Here is a 23,683-nt window from a genome sequence, read left to right on the forward strand (position 1 = left end):
GTATCTACGTTGTTCTACGTTGTTTATCGTGACTTTGTATCTATCGTTAGGGTCGTTCTTTTACGATCAATACATAGTCAAAGATCATGTGATGTTTTGGGAAAAATTAAAGTTGACGATGTTGTGATCAAATATAATCATACCGAACAAATTTAAGATACTAAAAAGTGACAGCTTTAATCATATGTAAATTGTAATTTGTAAGCCAAAAGTAGCTTTTCATCATAATATTAAAGGAAGAGACAATCATTAATTCTTATAAACATTGATTTTTTTATTGTAGGTTTAAGAAACAATCTTTCAAATGTCCCTATTCGAAAAAATCGAAGATGTTATTTCATTACTTTAACTAACCTACGAAAAACAGTTTTGTGAAACACTGATAATTATTCAAAATTCAGATTTCATTTTACTTAGTTGGAGTGGGAAACTTTCGGAGTCCGAAAAGTTTTTATTTAAAAGAGAAAAAGGAATACAATGTGTTTATAGAATGATTAAAAAATAAAGGAATTATTTTACACAGTATTACACATTTAGTTATGAATTATAATGTAAAAAATCCAGTTCAATTTCAAGATTATATTTTTTATTGTATTGAAATTGAATAATTTCTGGAAATTTGGTATATATACACATATATATTATATATATATAAATATAGAAAATTAATATGAGCATTCAATTCGATATTATAATGAGGCCAGAAATCCGCTTGGATGCAAAATGGCTCAAAACAGATTTGAAACGTATTCTGTATCGAGATGGTTTAGCTGAACTTTGGAATGAAATGGTACGAGATGGAGAAATTGTGGGTTCCTTTAGCGATGGCATAGTTAATGCTGCAGGCATAATAGCTAGAAAAGGTATGAAAAAGAATAATAAAAAAGATTTATTAAATTAAGATTAATCATTTATATTAACTGGTTACATACTGTTTCAATATATTTAGGTGAAAGTGGTCATTATTATTGTAACATGGGTGTATTAGCATGTCCTTGTTGCAATGGAATTTGTGGTCCACAGCATGGTTGCAATTGTGGACCTTGCCAAAAATTAGATGAAGAAGAAGCAGCAAGAACAAGTGCATTTGTAGAAAAAAGTATATTAGCTGAACACATAATGGATTCTTGGCTTTGGGGATCTCAGCCTTGTAAAGAATTTTAATATAATCTAATATAATCTGTAAGATTTGTATAATTTTCCTAATATTTTAACCATTTTTCAGCTATTTGCGATTTAACAACATGTATTAATTTACTAATCAAGGAGCAAAGAAAATTATGTTATGAAGTTGCAAACAGTACCTTGTCTGCTACTCGATTAAGACAACGTTTGGTAGTAGCAAGACGATATTTTACGGCTCTTTCTCGTCATAAACCGCAAGAAACTACAGATATTTCAACAACATTAAAACCTACTGCCAAGTTACAAAAAATGTACAATAATCAATTTTAAGACTAGAATCGTTTAAATGTCTTATATATCTTGAATATTACAAATATCCTTAGATTACAAGAATTATATGTGTTTAAACGTGCGCGATTTGATTATAAATTGGTGGTTATTAATTATATAATTATAGTTTTAATAGTTCTTTATATATTCTTTAGAATATATATATAATGTTGATGTATCGAAAATATAAATATTGATGTGATTTTAGCGTAAGGCCGAATGAGAAGCCAACATTGGGTTTAGCGCGCGTGGGATCTCGTGCAGCGTTAAATTTCTCATTCGCATATTTAAGACGGGCTTGGCGATCTGGAGAAGATGTAGAATTTTGCAGCGAGCTTTTATCCGAGTCGTTGGAAGCCTTGCAATCATTACCTGAAGCTACGCTTTTTGACGAAACTAATGTTTCTCAAGTATGGTTAGAAGTAGTGGAACGATCAGCGAAATTTTTAAGACAAGTTGTTACAGGGTATTTATATTTTTTTATCATATTACTTATTATATTATTACTATTAATTTATTTTTTATGTTTTTAGTACACATAATTATATTTTTAGGGACATTGTTAGTGGAAGATCATGGTGTCCTATTCCAATAGCTGATCAGCACACGGCTCTTTGTTTGTTATTAGAATTGGTGACACAAAGAGCTACATTATCAAGTTTATTAGATTCTGTTTGTTTGTTACTTCATCTAAGTGGTAAACACAAACATCAAGATAATCGGGTAATGCCACCTGGAAGCACGGCACCGTTGATACCATTATTGAGACGATTAAATATGATACCAGCTTCTAAGTCAAGACGAACAGACACAAATATTGCACCAGGTCCTTGCGAAGTTTTACTGAAGTATTTGAGACTTCCTGAAGATGATTCCACGTCTGTAGATTTACGAAAAGCTGCTGTTATAATAATGTGCAATCTGAGTAGATTAGCTGCTCCTCTCCTGCCTCCAATTATCACTGATAGATTCCAGAAGAATCAGAATCAAACGTTTCAAGAAGTTCTAAGTTGGGGAAGCGGAAAATTAAGCAGTGGATCCTCTCCATTTTATTGTGATGCAATTGCAGAGCTTGGGATCAAACAACTTTGTTGTACCGAAAGAGCTCTGATGATTCTTTCAATTAGTGGAAACGTTTACATGATGTATTACGGGTCAGAAACTCAATATCCCCAAAGAGTATACGGATTTTCAGAGAAGCCGGTTACAATGATCGCCTCTCATTCCGACGGTACACACTATTTAGCCTTAACACAAGATAGTTCTGTTTATTCGTGGGGGAATGGTGATGGTGGACGATTAGGTCACGGAGATAGAGTATGGTATGATGAACCAAAACTGGTCGAAGCACTAGTTGACAAAAATATTACATTCATAGCATGCGGAAGTACGTATTCGGCAGTTCTTAGTTCGAACGGTGAATTGTACACATGGGGAAGAGGAAATTATGGAAGGCTGGGTCATGGAAATTCAGATAACGTCTTGATTCCTACGTTAGTGACCGCTCTAAACGGACACATGGTTGTACATGTGGCATGCGGTAGTGGAGATTCGCAGACTTTATGCGTCACAGCGTCTGGTATAGTATTCTCGTGGGGTGACGGGAACTATGGAAAGCTTGGTAGAGGAGGCTGCGATGGATCTAAGACGCCAAAGATAGTTGATAAGTTATTGGATATAAACGTGGCAAAAGTGTATTGCGGTGGACAATTTTCGGCAGCTTTAACTGCGTATGGTGAAGTTTATACCTGGGGAAAAGGAGAAGGTTATCGGCTGGGACATGGTAATGAGGAACATATTAGATATCCGAAAGTGATCGAGGTATTGAAACCAAAAAAAGTGAAAGAATTATGTGTAGGAAATTTTCATGTATTGGCATTAACAGAGGATCAATTGGTATATGGATGGGGTAGAAACGATTATGGTCAAATAGATCCGGCATTGGGCACTGTTGTGCCCGAACCGACTCTTTGTCCAACGTTATCCGGCAAGAATATAATTGGTTTAGCTTGTGGACTGACACAAAGTTTTGCGTGGTGCACATCAGCTTGGTCAGTGGCGAACAGAGTAGCTTTCGTTGTGGATATTTGTGAGGAAACTTTCCGATTGTTGGATACGTTATTGAACAAGGTATGCGAAGGATTGCCAGGCACACGGCCACCTACCCAGGATCGTGAATGTTTAGCGGTCGCAACGTTGAATTTGATCCGATTACAATTACACACAATGATAACTCATAACATCGATAGCAAATCAGTCGGATTATCAAATACTCCATTATTAAGCTCGTTGAAACAACGATGTGTTACGCTCGCAAGCAGCTCCGGCATTCTAGCTACTATCCAAGAAGCAGCTCAAGCCGTTTTACAGACTGGTTGGAGCATCTTACTGCCGACAGCGAACGAACGTGCAAAAACATTATCGAATTTCTTGTCGAAAGCGAACTGCAGCAATTTTGAGCAAGTAAATGCTGGCAACGGTCAGCAGTTCATGGCAGACTTGTTAGTTTCTAGCCTAATGGCGGACGGTGGCCTGGAATTAGCGTTGAAGACCGCGGTGAAGGCGGAGACGAGCGAGCTTGCCGACGAGAAGGAATTTCTCGCAAGTAGTAACGTGAGCAAACCAACCGATACGAAACAGGCAAAAGAATTGAATTCAGAAAAAAACAACACGAGTATATCGTTGTTACAATTGGTGAAACAATTGATCAAAAACGGCACATGTATCACGCAGTCTAGGTTACTGCTCAGTCAACAATATCGTAGTCACGAGGAATCGCAAAGAAACGATAACTCCCCAAGTTTAAATCTTCTTTTAAAATTTCAACGATTACTAATTGCTCAAGTATACGAGTGTATTGATGACGTTGGAACGAAGAAGTTGCGCGATCAAGAAATGCTTGGTGCGGAGTCTCTTTTAAAGAAATATCTCTCGCAAATTTGCATTCACATAATCGAAATAATGTCGTTCGCAGCTGAATTAGCCAACACCAGCATCAAACAGTTCGTATTCGTTAGTACCGTTCTAAGAGGCGACATTGTAAACGTTTTGTTACCCGAACTGATTACTTGCCTTATTTTGTTGCAACTTGACTATCCATTATTACTTTTAAATATGAATTGGATGGATGTAATGGCGCCGATGTTGGACGCGCTCGATCGATTCAACAAATTGGTGCCAACGATAGAGAAAAGCGAAACGGACGATCTTTCTTGGCCAGGCATCATAGCCCCGCAACATGGCAATAAAATATCTATTTCGGATGAACCTTCGACCATTCGTTGGGCTGACTTGGAGAACCACAATCGCGATGGCGGCCTTTGGGTGGTAGTAAACAACAACGTATATGATATTCAAGATGTTCGATTCGACGGAAGATCAAATTCGTTGGAAGGTCTTCAAAGAACCGTGACTAACTGGGATGTTAGCTCCGGTACCGAGACAAACATGTCATCTTCTCGTGGCCAACTACCGCGAACCATGATGGATTCTTATTTCGTTGGGCATTATTGCCATTCTGAGCCGGAAAACACTGAGATTACGATCGACGTGACAGACGTATGCTCTTGTTTACTTGACACGGAAAGAGCTTTAGGTTTTCTTTTAGGATTACACTCTCATAGGATGCGGCAGAGTTTACCGTTACAAACTGCCGAAGAGGAAGCCGGTCGCTGGTTAAATGCGAACTTTTTTCGAGGTGGATTGCAAATCTTACAACCACCGAATCCTTACGAGGAGGAGAAAGGAGAAGCTAGAAGTAATACCTCGACAGCCGCGAATTCACCGACGGAACCTCCCCTTCCTATCCGTACCAAGAATGAATTGCAAAAGGAACGACGAGAGGATGATCGAGTTACGACATTTATTTACGCCCTAGCCGAGACTCATAAAACCGATGCTCAAGTGCATTCCTTCCTAACGATAGTCGACAAATATTCGAAAGCGAATAATCTTTTAGCGCATACTGAATTTTGCGGCGATCACCCGGTGGAAGAAGTTAGCCGACTTTTAATGGCGGTTATATTAAAGCATCTTGCGCTGGGTTATCAGGCGATAAACCTAATCGATCATCAAGAAACAGGAAATGAAAGCAGTCCGAAACTTACCAAACAACTGGCCGAAGTGATTAGAGCGATTCATCAAACCAAATGGAATTTAATCAGGATCAGACAACAACAGAATAGAAGTTACAAGGAAGTGTGTGCTCCAGCCCAAGAGAAGTGTAGGTTTCTTTTGCACGAGGTGAGGTCCGCGACTAGTTATGAGATTAAAGGGCTACAGGATTTAAAGTTATTGTACACTGTTGCGAAATTTCGGAAAACGGTCAAAACGATGATTAGGGACATTCGAAAGAACAAAGATTCCACGCCGAGCAAGCCGGAAGACATTCTAAACGCTTCGATTCAGAATGCGAAATCGAAAAACAAATCCGATGAAGATACATCAATCGTATCGGCAACAACGATGATGACGCCGGTAACGATGACGATGGCAACAACAACCTCAACAACGACTATAACGTCATCGACGATAATAACAACAACGACAGCGGCCATGATAACGACGACGTCGACGACGATGACGACGACGACGACGACGACGATGGCAACAACGATGATGACGTTAATGACAACAATGACGACGACAACAACAACGTCTACACAAACGCCAACGGCAACGCCAACGACTACGATGACTACGTTAACACAAATGTCAACACCGACATTGACACTAAGCTCGATCTCGATTCCGAGTTCGACTCAGAAAGAAACGAGCGGCAAACAGTCGCTTGCATCGCCGAGATTAGAAAATTTATCAGGTAACAAGAAAACTAAGATTACAGAAAGAATGAGACAGAAAACTTTGAATATCGATTCAAACGAATTGATGGTAAATATCATAAATTTTGTGATCACCGAGGACGGTGGAGACGTAGAAACTCTACGTCGAGCCATGTATTGTCAGATGCAGCGGGCAAAATTACGCGAGCAAGGAATCCTAATGATGCAACAATTGCTGAAGAAGGATTATTTGATAACATCGGTAAAGTATTCGTTGTTAAACGGTTGGCTCGGCCTATCCCACGAGAATAAGTCTTTAGTTGATGGAATAACGCATTGCCTCGAAAACATTCAGTCAGTAACACCCTATCAGAAATCGAAAATTATTCTGGCCGAGGCAGAAGTAACTTCTTGGGCGGTGCAAGCTTTGCGAGCGTACGTTGTTCAGGCAGAATTGCCGAGCAATCAAAAACCAGCGAAAATCAGCGATAAGAGCAGTTTGAATCAAGGAACGTACACTTGGCTGCGAAAGTTGCCTAGGGCAAGATTTTTGTTGACTATATTAGGCATACTAACCAATTATCAGCATGCAAACGAAGTCGGATTATTAATAAATTCTGGTTGTGTTTCGAGTATTTTAACATTACTCAGGCAGATCGGACCATCGACATCCACGGAGACGGACGCAGACGCCGAAGCGGACGCGGATGCGAAACCAAAAGACGCGCCGGTGACGGTTATATACGAGGACAGTTTGGAGAGGAGCAAACCGCAAAGCATTCAACTGACTGGTAGCGAATTGGCGGCTATGATGAAAATTGGTACAAGAGTGGTACGCGGTGTAGATTGGAAGTGGGGAGATCAAGATGGTCCTCCACCGGGTGAAGGTCAAGTGATCGGAGAACTCGGCGAAGACGGCTGGATTCGCGTACAATGGGACAATGGCACCACCAATTCGTATCGTATGGGGAAGGAAGGAAAATACGATTTAAAGCTGGCCGAACCGCCAACACCGCCAGAAACCGACAGTGAGAGTGATACGCCGCACAATCTGGCTAAAAACAATAAAAGAAACGATTTGTTGGACATGCACCCGACCACTTGTCTAAAATCCGCCTCCGTTACCGTACTCCGCGTTCTTTTATTCTGTTGCGGCATCGAGGCTGATCGGGTCACCCCTTCCGCTATAAAGATACTCGCCTCTGTGTTACTCGGTATCGTATCTGCTGCGTACAAGTCCGAGTTTAACGCGCACTCTCAGCTCGCGCGAGAACATCACGAAACTTGGGCGACTCTTGGCTCGTTGAGAGCGATCGCCAAGTCTACGGAACTCTGTAAATCTCTGAGCACCAGGGCCTGGATCAATTTCCTTTTGAACATAATTGCCGAACAAAGGAATCCTGATTTGGAAAAACAGATAATGGCGGTGCGTCTACTCACCGTGGTTTTACCATCTTGGTCGGCCGACAATCCTATCCAGATGCCCTTCCTTGAAAAAGTCTTCCGTATATTGGGACATATTGCTCTTAGCTGCAATCTGGGTGTTTCCTCAGAGCTTTATTCAAATAAATGTCGCGTCTCCTTGACCGCTTCTCATAGTTCCACCGTGGTCGAGGAGCTTGTTTCGCTGACCAGATTTTTGCATTCCCTCTCAAAGTGGAACGCGACCGTGAACGCTTTTCTCGCTTCGAAGCTATCACTCGCCTCGGACTTATTAAGCGACGGCCCACTCTTTCATATACAATTGAACGAGAATGGAGGCGAGAATAGCGTAAACATACAGGATACGGTGATGGCGGCTCTTATCGTCGTCGGAGGTCTCGACGATAGACCGAGGATCGGTGGTTTGGTTGAAATTGACAGACAGGTCGGTACCATATGCAAATTTACCAAACATTCGAAGATTCTCGTACAGATACATGATGAAACGAATGGTGACGCGCGCAAGAAGATTCTGTTTTTCAGCATGAAGCGACTCTGCGAAAAATTCCGTTTGGATCGAATGCCCATGCCTGATTCTTTCGTGTCTACTTGGGCTAATTTGTTGTTGGGTCATCGGGGAATGGACAAGAGACCGAACGGTATGCCGGTAATAGCTGGTTCTGTGAACGCATCTATTCTACGTAATCAACAGCAACAACTTGCTGCGTTGAACGCCGGGAAGGCTTTGTTGGATTATCAGACGAAATTAAGAAAGATACTGAAATACGTGATTGACAGTAATAACAGTAGCAGCAATAGCAACTGCAGTAATGGTAACAACAACAATAACAGTCATAACAACAACAACAACAACAATCACCAGCACAACCATCACCATTATCATCACCATCATCATCGTTATCATCATCATCATCACTATCATCTCCATCATCATCATAATAACGGACACATCGACGAGGAGAGTGGTTGCGACGTGGATGGCCGGCAATGGGACAAGGACGCAATTAAATGTGCTATGGTCACTGTTAGTTGTATCGATCAGGTCGATGCCGATCACGATGGAAACAACGACAACAACGACGACGGCAACGACGTGGAAGAGAATGATAACGAGGAGAACGATGACGATGGTAACGACGACGAGGAGGAGGAGGAGGGTGAGGACGATAATATCATAGCGAATATAGGCGACAGTAGCAGAAACAATGGTAATAGTAGCAACAGCGATAAAAACAAGAACATCAACAACAATGACAAGTTTGAGAATGTTGGAAGCAGTAATCGAAACCATGAGCACGTCGAAGGTAATCTCGTCAACGGAGACATGGATGGCGAAGATAATTATATAGATGGCACGAATAGCAATGTCGATGGTAGAGGAGACGGTCGCACTAGACGGACGACTCTGTTCCAAGAGATGTTAATACGAGCTACGAGACCGCAACCATTGAAGCCGATATTTAAACTTAAGGAATTGGAAGAGGCCGCTCTAGCGGTTTCTCAATATTTAGCTTCCGAATTGAGACATTCACCGATTCAAGGAACGACGACTACAATGACAACGACAGCGGCGACAGCTGGGCCGGGAATAGGAGTGGGAACAGCATCAACATGCGGTTTGGCGTCTGCGTCTGCATCAGCGTCAGGAACGGCTATGCCAACGACAGCAGGTCCATTTTCGGAACCAGATTCTCCCGCATCCGATTGTTCCTTGGTATCGTTGACGTCTAGTCAAAGGAAACATTGCAGAAGTAGTGGAAGGAAAAGTCCTCCGCCGATGAGTCCTCTTGTTGCGCAACTGACGGAAATGGGTTTTCCAAAGAGGAGCGTGGAATTTGCGATCAAAAGTTTGAGCACGGCAGTTGGGCTCATCACGGCAGAAAGCGTGGTGGCCTGGCTCCTTGAAAATCCTGACGCAGCATTGAGTGATAGCGAAACGTTATCCAGTGTATATGGGTTATCTGATCCGGAGGATTCAACGAGCGAAAATATCGATGAATCTCCATCGACGCACGACGCTGTTTCTTCTTCGATGATACCGCCGAATTATATGAAACGTTCCGATTTCTTGTCAGTTGACGAATACGCAATCTATGTGAGGGATAATCTAATACCGGGTATGTTAGTACGGTGCTGTAAAAGCTACGAGGAAGTGGAATACGGCGACGTTGGTCAGGTGATAAAAATCGATCCGGAAGGTTTACACGATTTGAATGTTCAAGTTGCGTGGCAGCGCAAAGGCGGTACTTATTGGGTAAGGTTCATCCACATAGAACTTCTTGGTCATCCGCCAGCGATACCAGGCCCAGCCACGCTGAAGATTGGTGATAAAGTGAGAGTGAAGGCTTCGGTGACCGTACCTAAGTATAAATGGGGTACGGTGAACCATCAAAGCGTCGGAGTGGTTACAAGCATAATAAACAACGGGAAAGATGTGTCGGTCGATTTTCCGCAACAAAGCGGTTGGACCGGCTGCGCGATAGAAATGGAGCGGGTCCCCTCCTGTCACCATTCGGTCTCGTGCAATTCTTGTCACCTGTTACCGATATCCGGCCCGCGATTTAAATGTAAGTATTGCGAGAGTTATAATCTCTGCGAAAACTGTTTTTATACGAAACGATGCCACCGACACGGATTCAATCGAATCGTGGAGCCAGGTTCGGCGGCGGTATATGCCGGCAAGCCGGGAAGGTATCACAGGCAAGACTACACGGAATCGTCCCTGATCGACGACTGGTCCAAATGTATACGAACATTGAGCGTTTCCTCGCGAGAAAGTTGGGCGACTCGGCTAGTCGATGGATCTGGTCTTTACTGGCAGAGTTGCGGTTCTCAGGGAAAGCATTGGATTCATATGGAAATGTTGCCGGGCATACTGGTGCATTCACTGAAAATAATGGTGAATCCGCAAGACAGCAGTTATATGCCATCGCTGATCGCGGTAAACGTTGGCGAGTCGTTCAATAGTTTGGTAGAATTGGCGACGATCAGCGTACGGCGTACTGACACGAGCGTTCTCTTACTCCAGGATACTAAAGAATATTACCCTTGCATCGAAATAGCGATCAAGCAATGCCGAAACGGTGGGATAGATTGCAAGATACGCGGCCTTCAAATAATCGGCAAGAGAAAAATGTTTGAGAATCACTTGGCAACGTCCGTTTCATTTCTGGCCTCGGATTGGGAGATCGTTCAAGAGCAGATGAACTTGCAGCATGGATCCGAGCCACCGCCCCAACATTCGGCCGTCTACGTCTGGGGATTGAATGACAAAGATCAACTCGGCGGATTGAAAGGATCGAAGATTAAGTTACCGGTTTACAGCGAAGTTCTCTCGAAATTAAAACCTATTCACATCGCCGGTGGCAGTAAAACTTTGTTCGTGGTTAGCCAGGAAGGGAAACTGTACGCCTGTGGAGAAGGAACTAACGGTCGACTCGGCCTTGGGGATGACAGCAACGTGTGCGAACCGAAGCTCATTCCGTTCTTGAGCCAGTATATGATCAAAAAGATGGCTGTACACTCGGGTGGAAAGCACGCGTTGGCCCTCACCCAGGACGGTAAAATCTTCTCATGGGGTGAGGGGGAGGACGGCAAGCTCGGTCACGGGAATTCAGTTTCCCTGGATAAGCCAAGGTTGATCGAATCTTTAAAGTCAAAAAGGATACGTGATATCGCGTGTGGGTCCGGACACTCGGCTGCGATAACAAGCAGCGGAGAGTTATATACCTGGGGACTAGGGGAGTACGGAAGATTGGGCCACGGCGACACAGCCACGCAAATGAAGCCGAAACTGGTACAATCTCTAGTCGGTCAGCGCGTGATACAGGTCGCGTGCGGTAGCAGGGATGCGCAGACAATGGCATTAACAGCCGACGGATCGGTATACTCATGGGGTGACGGAGATTTCGGTAAACTGGGTCGGGGAGGCAGCGACGGTTGTTATACGCCCTTGTTGATCGATCGGCTGAATGGTTTGGGAGTAGTGCAGATCGAATGCGGAGCTCAATTTTCCCTGGCATTGACGAAATACGGAGAGGTATGGACGTGGGGCAAAGGCGATTACTTTCGACTTGGTCACGGAAACGATCATCACGTTCGAAAACCAACGCTGGTCGAAGGACTTCGTGGAAAGAAGGTAGTACATGTGGCTGTTGGTGCTCTTCATTGCTTAGCGGTTACGGACACTGGGCAAGTATACGCTTGGGGTGACAATGACCATGGTCAACAGGGAAATGGTTCGACGATCGTTAATAAGAAGCCATCACTGGTGCATGAATTGGACGATGCGAGAGTTAATCGGGTATCTTGCGGCTCCAGTCACAGTATTGCCTGGGTCTTGACCGATCAACCGGCGACCAACAATCAAGAACCTGTCATGTTTCCAACTGAGAAAGATCCACTTGGTCAAATATCGCTAACATTTAAAAGCATTGTCAACCACGGTACGGATACAACGGATTCGAACGGCTGCCCAGTACCCTCTTGCTCCACAATATCGTCTACCATTCCCTCCGCGAACAGCGACGAAATTACCAGCACCGGTGACACGATCGTTCACAATTCCGGCCAATCCTGCGGCAACAGACCTTCTCTCTCGAGCATCATTCTCTCGCTAGAAAGTAACGTAGCGAAACAACAAGCATTGCAACACGTGATAAACGCTCTTCGTATAATACAAGCTCGAATCATCGTAGTGACAGCATTGCAAAGTCATTCGACGTTAAAATCCAACACTGGCAATACCGGTGGCAATGTGTACGGTATTAATATTGGAAACGGTGGTACAGTAGGTTGCTTGGTGAGCGAAGTGCCGGCGCCGGACGGAACTGTTACCGTTGGGTCGACCAACATCACCTCAGGAAGTAGTCATAGTCACGTCTATCAGAATGTGGGAGACAGCGCGCAAGGTGGTGGAGAAGCACCAGCGAACGCGGCAGAATTGGTTAATCTGGTAAACAATAGTCCGCGAACGAGTCCCGAGTCCGAAGATTATCCGTTGGCGGCGGTGTTTCCCTCGATGTCCAGTTCGGCCAGTTTATCTTCGCGTGCTTCAAAAATGTCAAGCAGTGCGATGAGCGTGATCGCGGCTACTCTCACCTCTAATGCTCAAATAGTTGGTGAAGGATCCGCCGCAGATCCTAACTTGGATGATTTTACATGCACGTTGACAGAGGAGGACGCCAGAATGCTGGTCGATCTTCTAAAATTGGCGGTTGCCAATAGAATATGCAGAGGAGCGAAAGAGACGATATCTTCGGTATTAATCGCACTAGCAAAAACGAACCATTCGATTCGTAGTATGGTGCTGGAGCTTTGTATCACTGAATTGGAAGATACGGTAGTAAATTCGAGTAATAGAAGCAACGTACCTCAACCGGTCGTACAAGAAAGTCCACATCCGTACATAGATGGTACCACGTTGACCGGGCATGTGAAGGTACCCGGCGCTGAAGCTCTTAGAGTTGAATTCGATCGACGTTGCTCTACCGAGAGACGTCATGATCCGTTGACCATCATGGATTCCAGCAATCGAATACTAGCTGTGAAATCCGGCAGAGAATGGAGCGAGTGGGCCGCCGAGATTCGAATCTCGGGCGATGAGCTCAGATGGAGATTCTCCTCGGACGGATCGGTGAACGGTTGGGGATGGCGATTCACCGTCTATCCTATACTCGCGAGTCTTGCACCGCATGAGCTAGTCTCGGACAGGGCTGTTCTATCACAGCCAGCTATCGCGCTTGCTGAATCTCTTTTGGACAACACCCTGATCACCTTGGATAGAAATATCGCCACTCGATTAGCTGCTACCCTGGCTCAGTGTAGTCAACTGAGCGTATTATCCGCTCAACAACGAATGTGGGCGTTAAAAAAATTGCAAGTCGTTTATACTAGTGGACCGGGTATACGTCCAGAAGTCGCGCTTTCTTCGCTCCTCGGCTCTTTACCTCAAGCATTACTCAAACAATACACCTATGAAGATCCTTTGGTCCGCGGTGGAAAGCAATTGATGCACAGCGACTTTTTTAAGGTTCTTGTCGCGCTTGCCTGTGACCTCGAATTAGACACGATGCAATGCTGCTCGGAAATTCACAAATGGTCTTGGTTCCGAAGGTATTGTCTATCGGCACGGGTCGCTAAGTCTCTCGTAAATCGGACACGCCTTCCAAAAGCGTTTTGTCTCGAAGTTACCAAAAGAATTAACGAGATGATCACGGACGGAGAGGGAAATACCAAGGATCATGAGAGTCACGAGTTATTCAAGCAGGAACACGACGAGCAACTGTTACAGTGGCTGAACCGCAGGCCGGAAGATTGGACATTATCGTGGGATGGTTCCGGAGCAATTTATGGTTGGGGACATAATCATCGTGGTCAATTGGGTGGACTTGAGGGAGCAAAAGTGAAACTACCTGTCCTCTGTGAGAGCTTGTCCGCGCTTCGACCCGTTCAGCTCACCGGTGGAGAACAAACTTTACTAGCGGTCACTGCTGACGGGAAGGTCTATGCAACCGGTAAAGCTTCTTTATTTTTCTTTCTCCTCCTCTGATCCAACTTCCGCTCTACTGAATCTTATTATTTGTCTTTACGGATAGGTTACGGCGCCGCCGGGCGTCTAGGTATCGGAGGGACGGACTCTGTTATGGTACCGACTCTTTTAGAATCCATCCAACATGTTTTCGTTAAGAAGGTGGCCGTCAATTCAGGAGGTAAACACTGCCTTGCTCTAAGTTCTGAGGGACACGTTTATTCTTGGGGAGAAGGAGACGACGGAAAATTAGGTCATGGAAACAGGTTGATGTACGACCGACCGAAATTAATCGAAGAGTTATTGGGGACCGAGATCGTTGATATAGCTTGCGGTGGTCATCATAGCGCAGCAATCACGAGTGCCGGTTGGCTTTATACTTGGGGAAAAGGTACAGCAGGGAGTTAGAGAAAAAAGGATACTAGAACAAGAACAAATGAAAAGATAAATAGAAGCAAATCAAAACGTATGTATAATCCAAGCAAATATAAGATTATCGATTACAGGTCGATACGGACGATTAGGTCATGGAGATAGCGAAGATCAATTAACACCCAAACTGGTCGAAGCTCTGCAAGATTACAAGGTGATCGACGTAGCATGCGGAAGCGGTGACGCGCAGACTCTTTGTGTTACCGATGATGATAACGTTTGGAGTTGGGGCGATGGAGACTATGGAAAATTAGGTAGAGGAGGTAGCGATGGCTGTAAAATTCCAATGAAGATCGAATCTCTCGCAGGACTTGGTGTTATTAAAGTTGAATGCGGCAGTCAATTCTCGGTAGCTTTGACAAGATCGGGAGCAATATATACATGGTAAGGATCCGAATCATCGATCTTTCGACGACGATTTTGATTGGTTCGTCAATACATTTCAACTATCTCTCTTTTCTCGTCTTCCCCTTCCCCTCCCCTTTCATATCTTTCGCATTATTCTTAAGCAGTTAAACAGTAGGTGATTAAATTTTATACATAAATAGGGGTAAAGGAGACTATCATCGTTTGGGTCATGGAACAGATGATCATGTTCGAAGACCACGTAAAGTAGCAGCCCTTCAAGGGAAAAAGATCATCTCGATAGCAACAGGTTCATTACATTGCGTAGCATGTACCGATAAGGGAGAAGTTTTCACATGGGGAGATAATGATGAAGGCCAGTTAGGCGATGGAACAACAAGCGCACTTCAGAGACCAAGACTGGTCCATGCGTTACAGGGTAAAAAGATAACTCGGGTTGCTTGTGGCAGTGCTCATACTTTAGCATGGAGTACAATGAAAGCTACTCAAAGCAGAATGCCTGCTACTACACCAATGGAATATGATTTGGTAAAGGATTTACCTTTCCCTGTGTTACACAATCGATTAGTACTTCTCCATCATTTTGCCGAATTACTTTGCCCATGTTTGCCAATGTTCCCAATCACCGGTCCCGTCAGCTTGAGTAAATTGGCTCCTATGTTAGTATACAGCATTAAAGAAGCAACTTTTCGTAAAGTGGTTCAAGCAACAATGGTTAGAGATCGACAACACGGGCCAGTAATAGAATTAAATCGAATACAAGTAAAACGAGCCAGAAGTAAAGCTGGATTGGCGGGACCAGATGGCATTAAATCCGTTTTTGGACAAATGGTCTCTAAGATGTCTTTGTTAACGCAAGATGTGCTCTTCTTTCCTCATAGGGTCTGGAAAGTAAAGTTTATCGGTGGGTTAAATATAATTTTACTATTCGATACGAACAATGAAAAAGAAAAATATAGAACAGAAAAAAGAAGTTTGAGAACTAACAAAAAATACAGATTAATATATACCTTAATAAGATCGTCTCACATTCTCAACAGGAGAAAGCGTAGACGATTGCGGTGGTGGTTATAGCGAGAGTATAGCGGAAATATGTGACGAATTACAAAATGGTTCTTTACCTTTGCTTATACCAACGCCGAATGGTCGAGACGATAACGGCACTAACAGAGATTGTTTTCTTCTGAATCCAATGGTCGATTCGCCATTACATATGAACATGTTTCGATTTCTTGGAATTTTAATGGGCATAGCAATAAGAACTGGTAGCCCATTAAGTTTGAACTTGGCAGAACCTGTATGGAAACAGCTCGCAGGTATATCCTTAACACCTGCGGATTTGACCGAAGTTGATAGGGACTATGTTCCCGGATTATTATGCATCCGAGATATGGAGCCTGATGAAAAGGTATTTCAAACTCTTGAGATGCCATTTTCCACACCGTCTGCTGTAGGACATGACGTACCTTTGTCCAGCAGGTATTTACTTTATCGTAAATATTTTTTTTTATTCCTACTTGATGATTCATTTACTTACCATTTATCTATATAACTTTCATTTTTTAATAAATATATCATCGGCATCGATTCTTCTTTTCAGATATCGAAAAATTACTCCAGAAAATAAACACGAGTATGTCCAGTTGGCATTAAATTATAGATTACACGAGTTTGATGCTCAGGTGGCTGCTGTTCGCGAAGGAATGTCAAAAGTTATACCTGTACCCTTCCTCGCGTTGTTTAGCGGACCTGAACTAGAAACAATGGTTTGTGGCAGTCCAGATATACCACTTACTTTATTGAAATCTGTTGCAACTTATAAAGGTATAAATATCAACGATACATTTACCGGTACGGTTAAATTTTCTAAGTTTCAATCTCTACTTCTGCTGTTTTAGGCATTGAAGCCACTGCTCCTTTAATACAATGGTTCTGGGAAGTAATGGAAGAGTTCTCCAATCAAGAAAGATCTTTGTTTCTACGATTCGTTTGGGGTAGAACTCGTTTGCCACGAACAATTGCCGATTTTCGTGGAAGAGATTTTGTTTTACAAGTAATGTCAAGTAATTTTTAATACCTTTTTACAATTGTTTATTTGTTATTCTTACTTTTTCTAATCCATTTTAGGTAATGGATAAATACAATCCACCGGATCATTTTCTTCCTGAAAGTTACACATGTTTTTTCCTCTTGAAAATGCCAAGGTATTCGTGTAAACCAGTATTGCGACAGAAATTAAAATATGCAATACATTTTTGCAAAAGCATCGACACCGATGAATATGCTAGAGTACAAGCTGCGACCAATTCAGATACCGAAGAAACGGACAGCCTTGCTAGCGAAGAGTACATATCGCTTTAATAAAATTGATTCTGCAATTTTTTTTCCTTACAATTAACTCTCTAATCTCTTCGATTAATGAACAAAGTTGGTTACCAATTGGTAAAATAATAATTTCTGTAAGCCAAAGGAAAACAACAAACATCACTTTCCTCGTTTTTATTTCGATTAAGTGTAAGAAATATTTTTGCTTGTAAATTTGTGTAATTTAGATTTATTAAGCGTAACAACTGTACCACACTCTCTCTCTTTCTCTCTCTCTCTCTCTCTCCTTGTCTTTCTCTCTCTCTCTCATAAATACACATGCGTGAATTATTAAAAATGTATTATAAAAGCTGTATTACTTGGCATCGAAGATACTCTAGAATATTACTAAATTTGACATATTTATTATTACAAACTATAATATTTAATATATAATTTTTCATATATACATATATATATTATTTGTATGCCTGCGTACACGCAATCTTTTCACTTATTTATTTATTTTGTATTTATATTTAATCTGTATGATTGAAAGACTGTATGTATTTATGTATGTACTTTATATATATCTATGTACGCATGAGCATACTGACATCTGAATTACATTGTTGTATATCTTCATTTGCCTTTTATAATTGTTGTTATGAAAAGACAAGAATAAGAGTTACGAACTAATTGTTATTACGGAACACGTATGGTTGGTTTACGTTGAACGGTATTTTTGAATAATATTTAATTTTACTTATTAAAGAAGTAAGAGATATTGTGGAAAGAATGCTACTTAATAATATCATATTATTAGATACATATGAAATTTCATTAAACTTGATTCTATTAAAGATCATTTTTGCATTTTGTAAGACAAAAATATAATCATAAATAATTCTCATTGCCTTTGTTAAAGAATATTTATAGTAGAAATAAAATAAAAACGATTTATTTGCGTAATTATTAATAATAAAGAATATAACATAAGTTTCATTCTTTCCATATAATGATAATTCTTATATCATAGACAAACAAGCTAATTAATCGAGGTATTTTATATTTTCATATCAATTTAAAAAAGATGTATTACTTTTTAAATTCTTTCCATATAATTCCACATCAATACAAGAGAATCGTCACTGAATATTGTAGAAGATTAATGAGTATATTTGTTAATGTGAATTGATAAATGTGGTCATTAAGAAGATAAAATACAAATAGAACAGTTTGACTGTATGGAGTGTATCATTGGGATAATGTAAATTCATACTGTTTCTCTTCATATGAAAAACATGTTCCATTTAATAAAGCACAAGGTATTTGTAGCTGTTTGTTTTAGTTCATATAGAAATTACTAAGATTCTAATAAATTATTTTCAGTTTCATAGAGTGTGTATTAATTACACAAAATCAGTAACAAGAACACTGAATTTATCATCCATAATACAGTTACCAGATTATGCAGATGTTGTAATAGTAGGTAAGTAACAAAATTCTCTAAGTATTTTACGTCCTAATGTTCAAAATAACTTACACGTTAATGTATCACTTTCAGGTGGGGGTAGTGCGGGTTGTAATGCGCTTTATCATTTAGGGAAATGTGGCATTAATGCTGTGCTATTAGACAAATCAAAATTAATGTCTGGTACTACGTGGCACACTGCAGGTCTTACATGGAGTATACGAGGTCCAAGTGATGTTGAAATGGAATTATTAAATACAACAAAATGTATTTTTAACTCCCTAGAAAAAGAAACTGGAATAAATCCAGGATGGATAAACAATGGTGGACTTTACATTGCACGTTCCAATGTAAATATTCATTATACTGGTTTCCTTCTCCTCTTCTTATTCTAGATAATTATCCATTTAATGTTACTATTACTGTTATTGTTATAATTATTTTATTATCATTAATATATTTTTGTTGTTATTAGCATTTAATACTTAACATTATTTACATATTACAGGAACGTTTAAATGAATATAGAAGGCTAGTTACTGGCTCAAAAGCTTTTGGTATTCAAGCACATTTAATTTCGCCCCAAGAAGCAAAAGAATTATTTCCCTTGTTAAATGAGGACACTATTCAGGGAGCATTTTACTCTTCAGAAGATGGAGTTATTGACCCGACCATGTTAATTAATGCTTTGACAAAGTCAGCAAAAAGTAATGGTTGTCAGGTAGTAATTATTTAATAAGTCTCCTTTTTTTTTCTTTTACAAATAAGAGCAATAATCAGAAAAAGAAAAGTATACTAATGAAGTTATTAAAATTGTTTAGATTATCGAAGATTGTCCTGTTATGAAGATACTCACAAAGGAAACTATTAAGAATAATAAAAAAGTTTACGCTGTAGAGACGCCATATGGAGTCATAAAAACAGATGTTGTTCTCAATGCTGCTGGAGCTTGGTCAAAGAGTGTAGCAAACATGATTAATATGAATATTCCTCTAACACCAATTAAGCATGCTTACATTGTTACAGAACCCATAAAAGGATTGCAGAATCTTCCAAATATTAAAGATCCTGATGCGAGTCTGTATTATCGAATTCAGGGTAGCTCAATAGCTATAGGTGGTTATGAACAGAATCCTATTGTACTACCATCTGTGAGTCTACATTAATTCATTGTCACTTTTAACACATAATCAACAAGTATCTTAAATGTATCCAAAAAAAGAATCAATTTTACCAATATTAATCATATTCTTTGTTTACATAAAAGGCTCCAGATCATTTTTCATTCTGCCTCTATGAATTAGATTGGAATATCTTCAATGCACATCTAGAATCAATGATTCAATTGATTCCTAAATTATCAACAGTTGGAATAAGAACTACAATATGCGGACCAGAAAGTTTTACTCCCGATCATAGACCAATTATGGGTATGAAAAAATACCTTTATATATATATATATTACACCTTTTATTTCTTATTCTAATTTTCAATTCTCCAATTCTAATTTTCATTGAATTCAAAAGGTGAAGATCCAAATTGTTCTGGATTCTTCTACTCTTGTGGTTATAATAGTGCTGGAATGATGTTGGGAGGTGGATGCGGAGAACAAATTGCACATTGGATAATTAATGGTCGACCAGATAAATACATGTTTAACTATGATATCAGAAGGTGGAATTTATCATTTATTTTTTTTCTTTTTTTTTTTTGTTTCAATCTTATCTGATCATTTTAATTTTATATCTTTATTTGATTCATAGATTTTTACCAGAACAAAGAAACAACATGGTCTGGATACATGAGAGATCTCATGAAGCCTATGCAAAAAATTACAGCATTATATTTCCACATGATGAACCATTAAGTGGAAGAAATCTTAAAGTGGATCCTTTTCACAGTGTAAGATAAAAATAGTTATGCATAATGTTTTTTATTTAATGACATCAATAAATAAATGTTCTACTGAATGCATCAGAAAAAAACAAAGCATTCTTATTTATTTAATGCACTGCAGTTACTTGTCGAAGAAGGTGCTATTATGGAGGAATGTCAAGGTTGGGAACGTCCTGCATGGTTCTCTTCAACTAACAAAGTAGAAATTCTGTCATATGATTATGGTGGACATTATGGCACAGCAAAGAATCAGAATGATTATTATCGTACAATATTAGAAAAAGAATATAGCTTTAATTTCTCGCCATGTAACGAGATAGTAAGCTATTGAAATTAAAATATATTTAGAAAAAGAAAAATAAAGGTAAGGAGAAAAGAAAGTTATCAATAACAAATGATTTTTCGTTAGATTCGGAAAGAAGTTCTTGCTTGTCGTCAAAATGTTGTTTTGTTTGACACATCTCACCTTGGAAAATTTTATATTTGTGGACCTGATGCTCAAAATACGGCAGATTATTTATTCACGGCAAACACGAATTGCAACTTTAATAAAACAATTTACACTTGTATGCTGAATCATGCTGGAGGAGTTGAAACAGATTGTACAGTTACAGTGTTGGAACCTGGCTCAAGTGGAATTGTAAATCCGATATTTAAAGAAAAAGCCTTTTATATTGGTAAATTAATTTTTAAGTAAAATAGTATTAAAATAAATTAATGTTACTATCGCGAATTACGAAATAGCAATGTCTTACTTTCGTTGTTAGTCTCAAATGGTATTTCAATTTATCATACATGGGCTCATATGAAGAAAGCAATAATGGAAAAGGGCTTTGATGTATCTTTACATGATGTTTCTGAGCAAATTGGTATTTTATCCGTGCAAGGACCTAATAGGTACGGTAATATATACATTTTTATCATTCAAACTCCAGTCTATAAATTAATGCATCTACTTATAGTCGAAAAGTAATTGAGACATTAATTGAAGACGAGATCTCAGATGAGTCTTTCAAATATTCAACTACAAAACTGGTAAAGATTAAAAACGAAACGATACGTTTAATTAGACTTAGTTTCGTTGGTGAACTTGGTTTCGAATTACATATTCCAAAATCATCTTGCCAAATAGTTTATAAAACATTAATAAATTGTGGTAAATCATATAATATAAAACATGCCGGTTATCGAGCACTGCATAGTCTCAGTTGTGAAAAAGGTATGTGACTAATTTTAACTAATTTACTAATGTATATGTTATTAATATGATTAAATTTTCAGGCTACCTTCTTTGGGGCTTAGATCTTAGAGCAGATGATAATCCCATTGAAGCTGGACTTGAATCTATTTGTCGCAATACTGGAGAATACTTGGGAAAAACAGCTGTCGATCGATTGCGAAAAATTGGTATCAAAAAGAAATTGGTGCATATTTATTTAAACAGGCATGTACTATAACATTATTATAAAAGATTATTATAAAATACAATTTTCATGTTCAATTTTGATAAAATAATACTAATAACATATATTATGACAGCACCGTTCCATTATGGGGAATGGAACTTATTTACAGAAATAATTGCCTTGTTGGTTATTTACGTAGAGTAGAACAGGGATACAGCAATGGAAATGTAATTGGGCATGGGTAAGTAAGATAACATTGAATGTAATAATAAAAAGTTATAGAACTAATATTGATTAATATTAGGTACATTAAACATCCAAACGGGGAAAATGTAACAAAGGAATTTCTAGAAAGTGCTAATTATGAAATTGAAGCTATGGGGAAACGATACACAGTAGATCTTTGCTAAGGAAATATATTTTATCTTATTAATAAATTATTATTTTAATATATGAAAATACAATTTTCAAGTTTAAGAGATCTTTAAAAATTGAAATATTTGTGTTTTTCTAATATATCTATAATTATCCTGCTAAAGGATTAGCATGTATAGTTACACTGTTAATTCGAGTTTCTGTAAGCGGTCTGTAATTTTTAGGATTTACTGGTAATTTTTCCAGCTGTTCAAGAGTTTCTAAACCATCTATTACCCTAAAAGTAATAACAAATTCATTCATTAAATACATCAAATACTAATTTATTATTTATGATTTAAACACTAAAATAAATTAGAAAACAAATTTACTTTCCAAATAAAGTATATTTCAAGTCTAAGTGTGGTTGAGGTCCATATGTTATAAAAAATTGACTTCCATTCGTATTTGGACCATTGTTAGCCATAGAAATCAATCCTCTTGCATTATGTTTCAATTCTTCTTTAAATTCATCTTCAAATTTACGATTCCATATCGATGTTCCACCTTTACCAGTATGCGTAGGATCTCCAGTTTGTACGATAAAACCTTTTATATTTCTATGAAATAAACAATTGTCATAGTAATCGCTAGCACACAAAGCGAGAAAGTTCTGTAAAATAAATATGTAACCTTAACACAGTTATGTATAATATAAATAATTATTATGAATCTAGGAAGTGTAAAAAGTTCTACCTCGCACGTTTTTGGGCATAATTCGCAAAATAATTCTATTTTTATATCTCCAACGTCAGTATGTAAAGTTACGCTCTGTAAATGAAAATTGCTGATAAATTATTACCATTTATGTATATTAAAGAATATGCAATTTGTAACATTAATAACAAAAATAAAAATAACACTCGCACCATCTTCAATAAAGTGATCTATTAATTTGCAAAAGAGAAAACATATCATTTGTTATGGTATGCATTCACTATACTATGCGTCAATAAAAAAAAGTGAACGTACATCGATACATATACATATCGACAGCCATGTTGAATTTTATAGAATTACCAACGAAATCAAGTGTATGAATTTATTTCGAAACGAAATCGAATCTTTATTAATATATCAATTTAAAATAAAATGTAGGAGGATATAAAAAAATAAAAAATACATATCTATGAAATAAAAGCAATATATTTGAATTATTTGTCAATTATATGGAATATATTTG

At 39.2% G+C, this 23,683-nt stretch overlaps 3 protein-coding genes across 4 annotated transcripts; 2 read left to right on the plus strand and 1 right to left on the minus strand.

The window, feature by feature from the left end:
• The first annotated feature begins 52 nt into the window (after positions 1-52).
• LOC100643236 (E3 ubiquitin-protein ligase HERC2) lies at positions 53-18,558 on the plus strand. 2 transcript variants are annotated; one of them, XM_048404081.1, is made up of 13 exons: positions 53-193; positions 284-863; positions 950-1,150; positions 1,226-1,436; positions 1,664-1,921; positions 2,010-14,194; positions 14,276-14,599; positions 14,715-15,024; positions 15,189-15,910; positions 16,047-16,485; positions 16,607-16,830; positions 16,905-17,059; positions 17,134-18,558. In XM_048404081.1, the coding sequence occupies exons 2-13, from the start codon at positions 671-673 to the stop codon at positions 17,365-17,367; spliced, it is 15,456 nt and encodes a 5,151-aa protein (XP_048260038.1). In that variant the 5' UTR covers positions 53-193; positions 284-670; the 3' UTR covers positions 17,368-18,558. The 2 variants fall into 2 exon arrangements, with proteins under 2 accessions (XP_048260038.1, XP_020724224.2); XM_020868565.2 differs by having other exon boundaries at positions 67-200.
• On the plus strand, positions 18,509-23,453 carry LOC100643113 (sarcosine dehydrogenase, mitochondrial). Its single transcript, XM_020868566.2, has 15 exons — positions 18,509-18,638; positions 18,703-18,802; positions 18,878-19,134; positions 19,293-19,505; positions 19,606-19,935; positions 20,052-20,214; positions 20,311-20,458; positions 20,548-20,686; positions 20,802-20,999; positions 21,090-21,357; positions 21,448-21,577; positions 21,643-21,899; positions 21,962-22,124; positions 22,220-22,327; positions 22,391-23,453. Exons 1-15 carry the CDS (start codon positions 18,606-18,608, stop codon positions 22,494-22,496), a joined length of 2,613 nt encoding a protein of 870 aa, XP_020724225.1. The 5' UTR covers positions 18,509-18,605; the 3' UTR covers positions 22,497-23,453.
• On the minus strand, positions 22,487-23,529 carry LOC100649526 (peptidyl-prolyl cis-trans isomerase-like 3). Its single transcript, XM_003394054.3, has 4 exons — positions 23,370-23,529; positions 23,197-23,271; positions 22,833-23,113; positions 22,487-22,738 (listed from the first exon to the last, which is right to left on the minus strand). The coding sequence occupies exons 1-4, from the start codon at positions 23,370-23,372 to the stop codon at positions 22,612-22,614; spliced, it is 486 nt and encodes a 161-aa protein (XP_003394102.1). The 5' UTR covers positions 23,373-23,529; the 3' UTR covers positions 22,487-22,611.
• Between the last annotated feature and the right edge of the window lie 154 nt (positions 23,530-23,683).

Source organism: Bombus terrestris, chromosome 3 (genome assembly GCF_910591885.1).
Source record: "Bombus terrestris chromosome 3, iyBomTerr1.2, whole genome shotgun sequence".
Taxonomy (NCBI): Eukaryota; Metazoa; Arthropoda; class Insecta; order Hymenoptera; family Apidae; genus Bombus; species Bombus terrestris.

What these genes read in the sequence shown, in the direction of transcription:
- LOC100649526 (XM_003394054.3), bottom strand. An exon ending in TATGCCCAAAAACGTGCGAG is followed by an intron (nt 23,114 to 23,196) that starts GTAGAACTTTTT and finishes TTTATTTTACAG; the next exon opens with AACTTTCTCGCTTTGTGTGC. An exon ending in AAATATACTTTATTTGGAAA is followed by an intron (nt 22,739 to 22,832) that starts GTAAATTTGTTT and finishes TATTACTTTTAG; the next exon opens with GGTAATAGATGGTTTAGAAA.
- LOC100643113 (XM_020868566.2), top strand. Translation starts at nt 18,606, where the DNA reads ATGAAAAACATGTTCCATTTAATAAAGCACAAG. An exon ending in ATCCTATTGTACTACCATCT is followed by an intron (nt 19,936 to 20,051) that starts GTGAGTCTACAT and finishes TTTACATAAAAG; the next exon opens with GCTCCAGATCATTTTTCATT. An exon ending in TCTCGCCATGTAACGAGATA is followed by an intron (nt 21,000 to 21,089) that starts GTAAGCTATTGA and finishes ATTTTTCGTTAG; the next exon opens with ATTCGGAAAGAAGTTCTTGC.
- LOC100643236 (XM_048404081.1), top strand. Translation starts at nt 671, where the DNA reads ATGAGCATTCAATTCGATATTATAATGAGGCCAGAAATCCGCTTGGAT. An exon ending in GACGTACCTTTGTCCAGCAG is followed by an intron (nt 16,486 to 16,606) that starts GTATTTACTTTA and finishes TCTTCTTTTCAG; the next exon opens with ATATCGAAAAATTACTCCAG. An exon ending in ATCTGTTGCAACTTATAAAG is followed by an intron (nt 16,831 to 16,904) that starts GTATAAATATCA and finishes CTGCTGTTTTAG; the next exon opens with GCATTGAAGCCACTGCTCCT.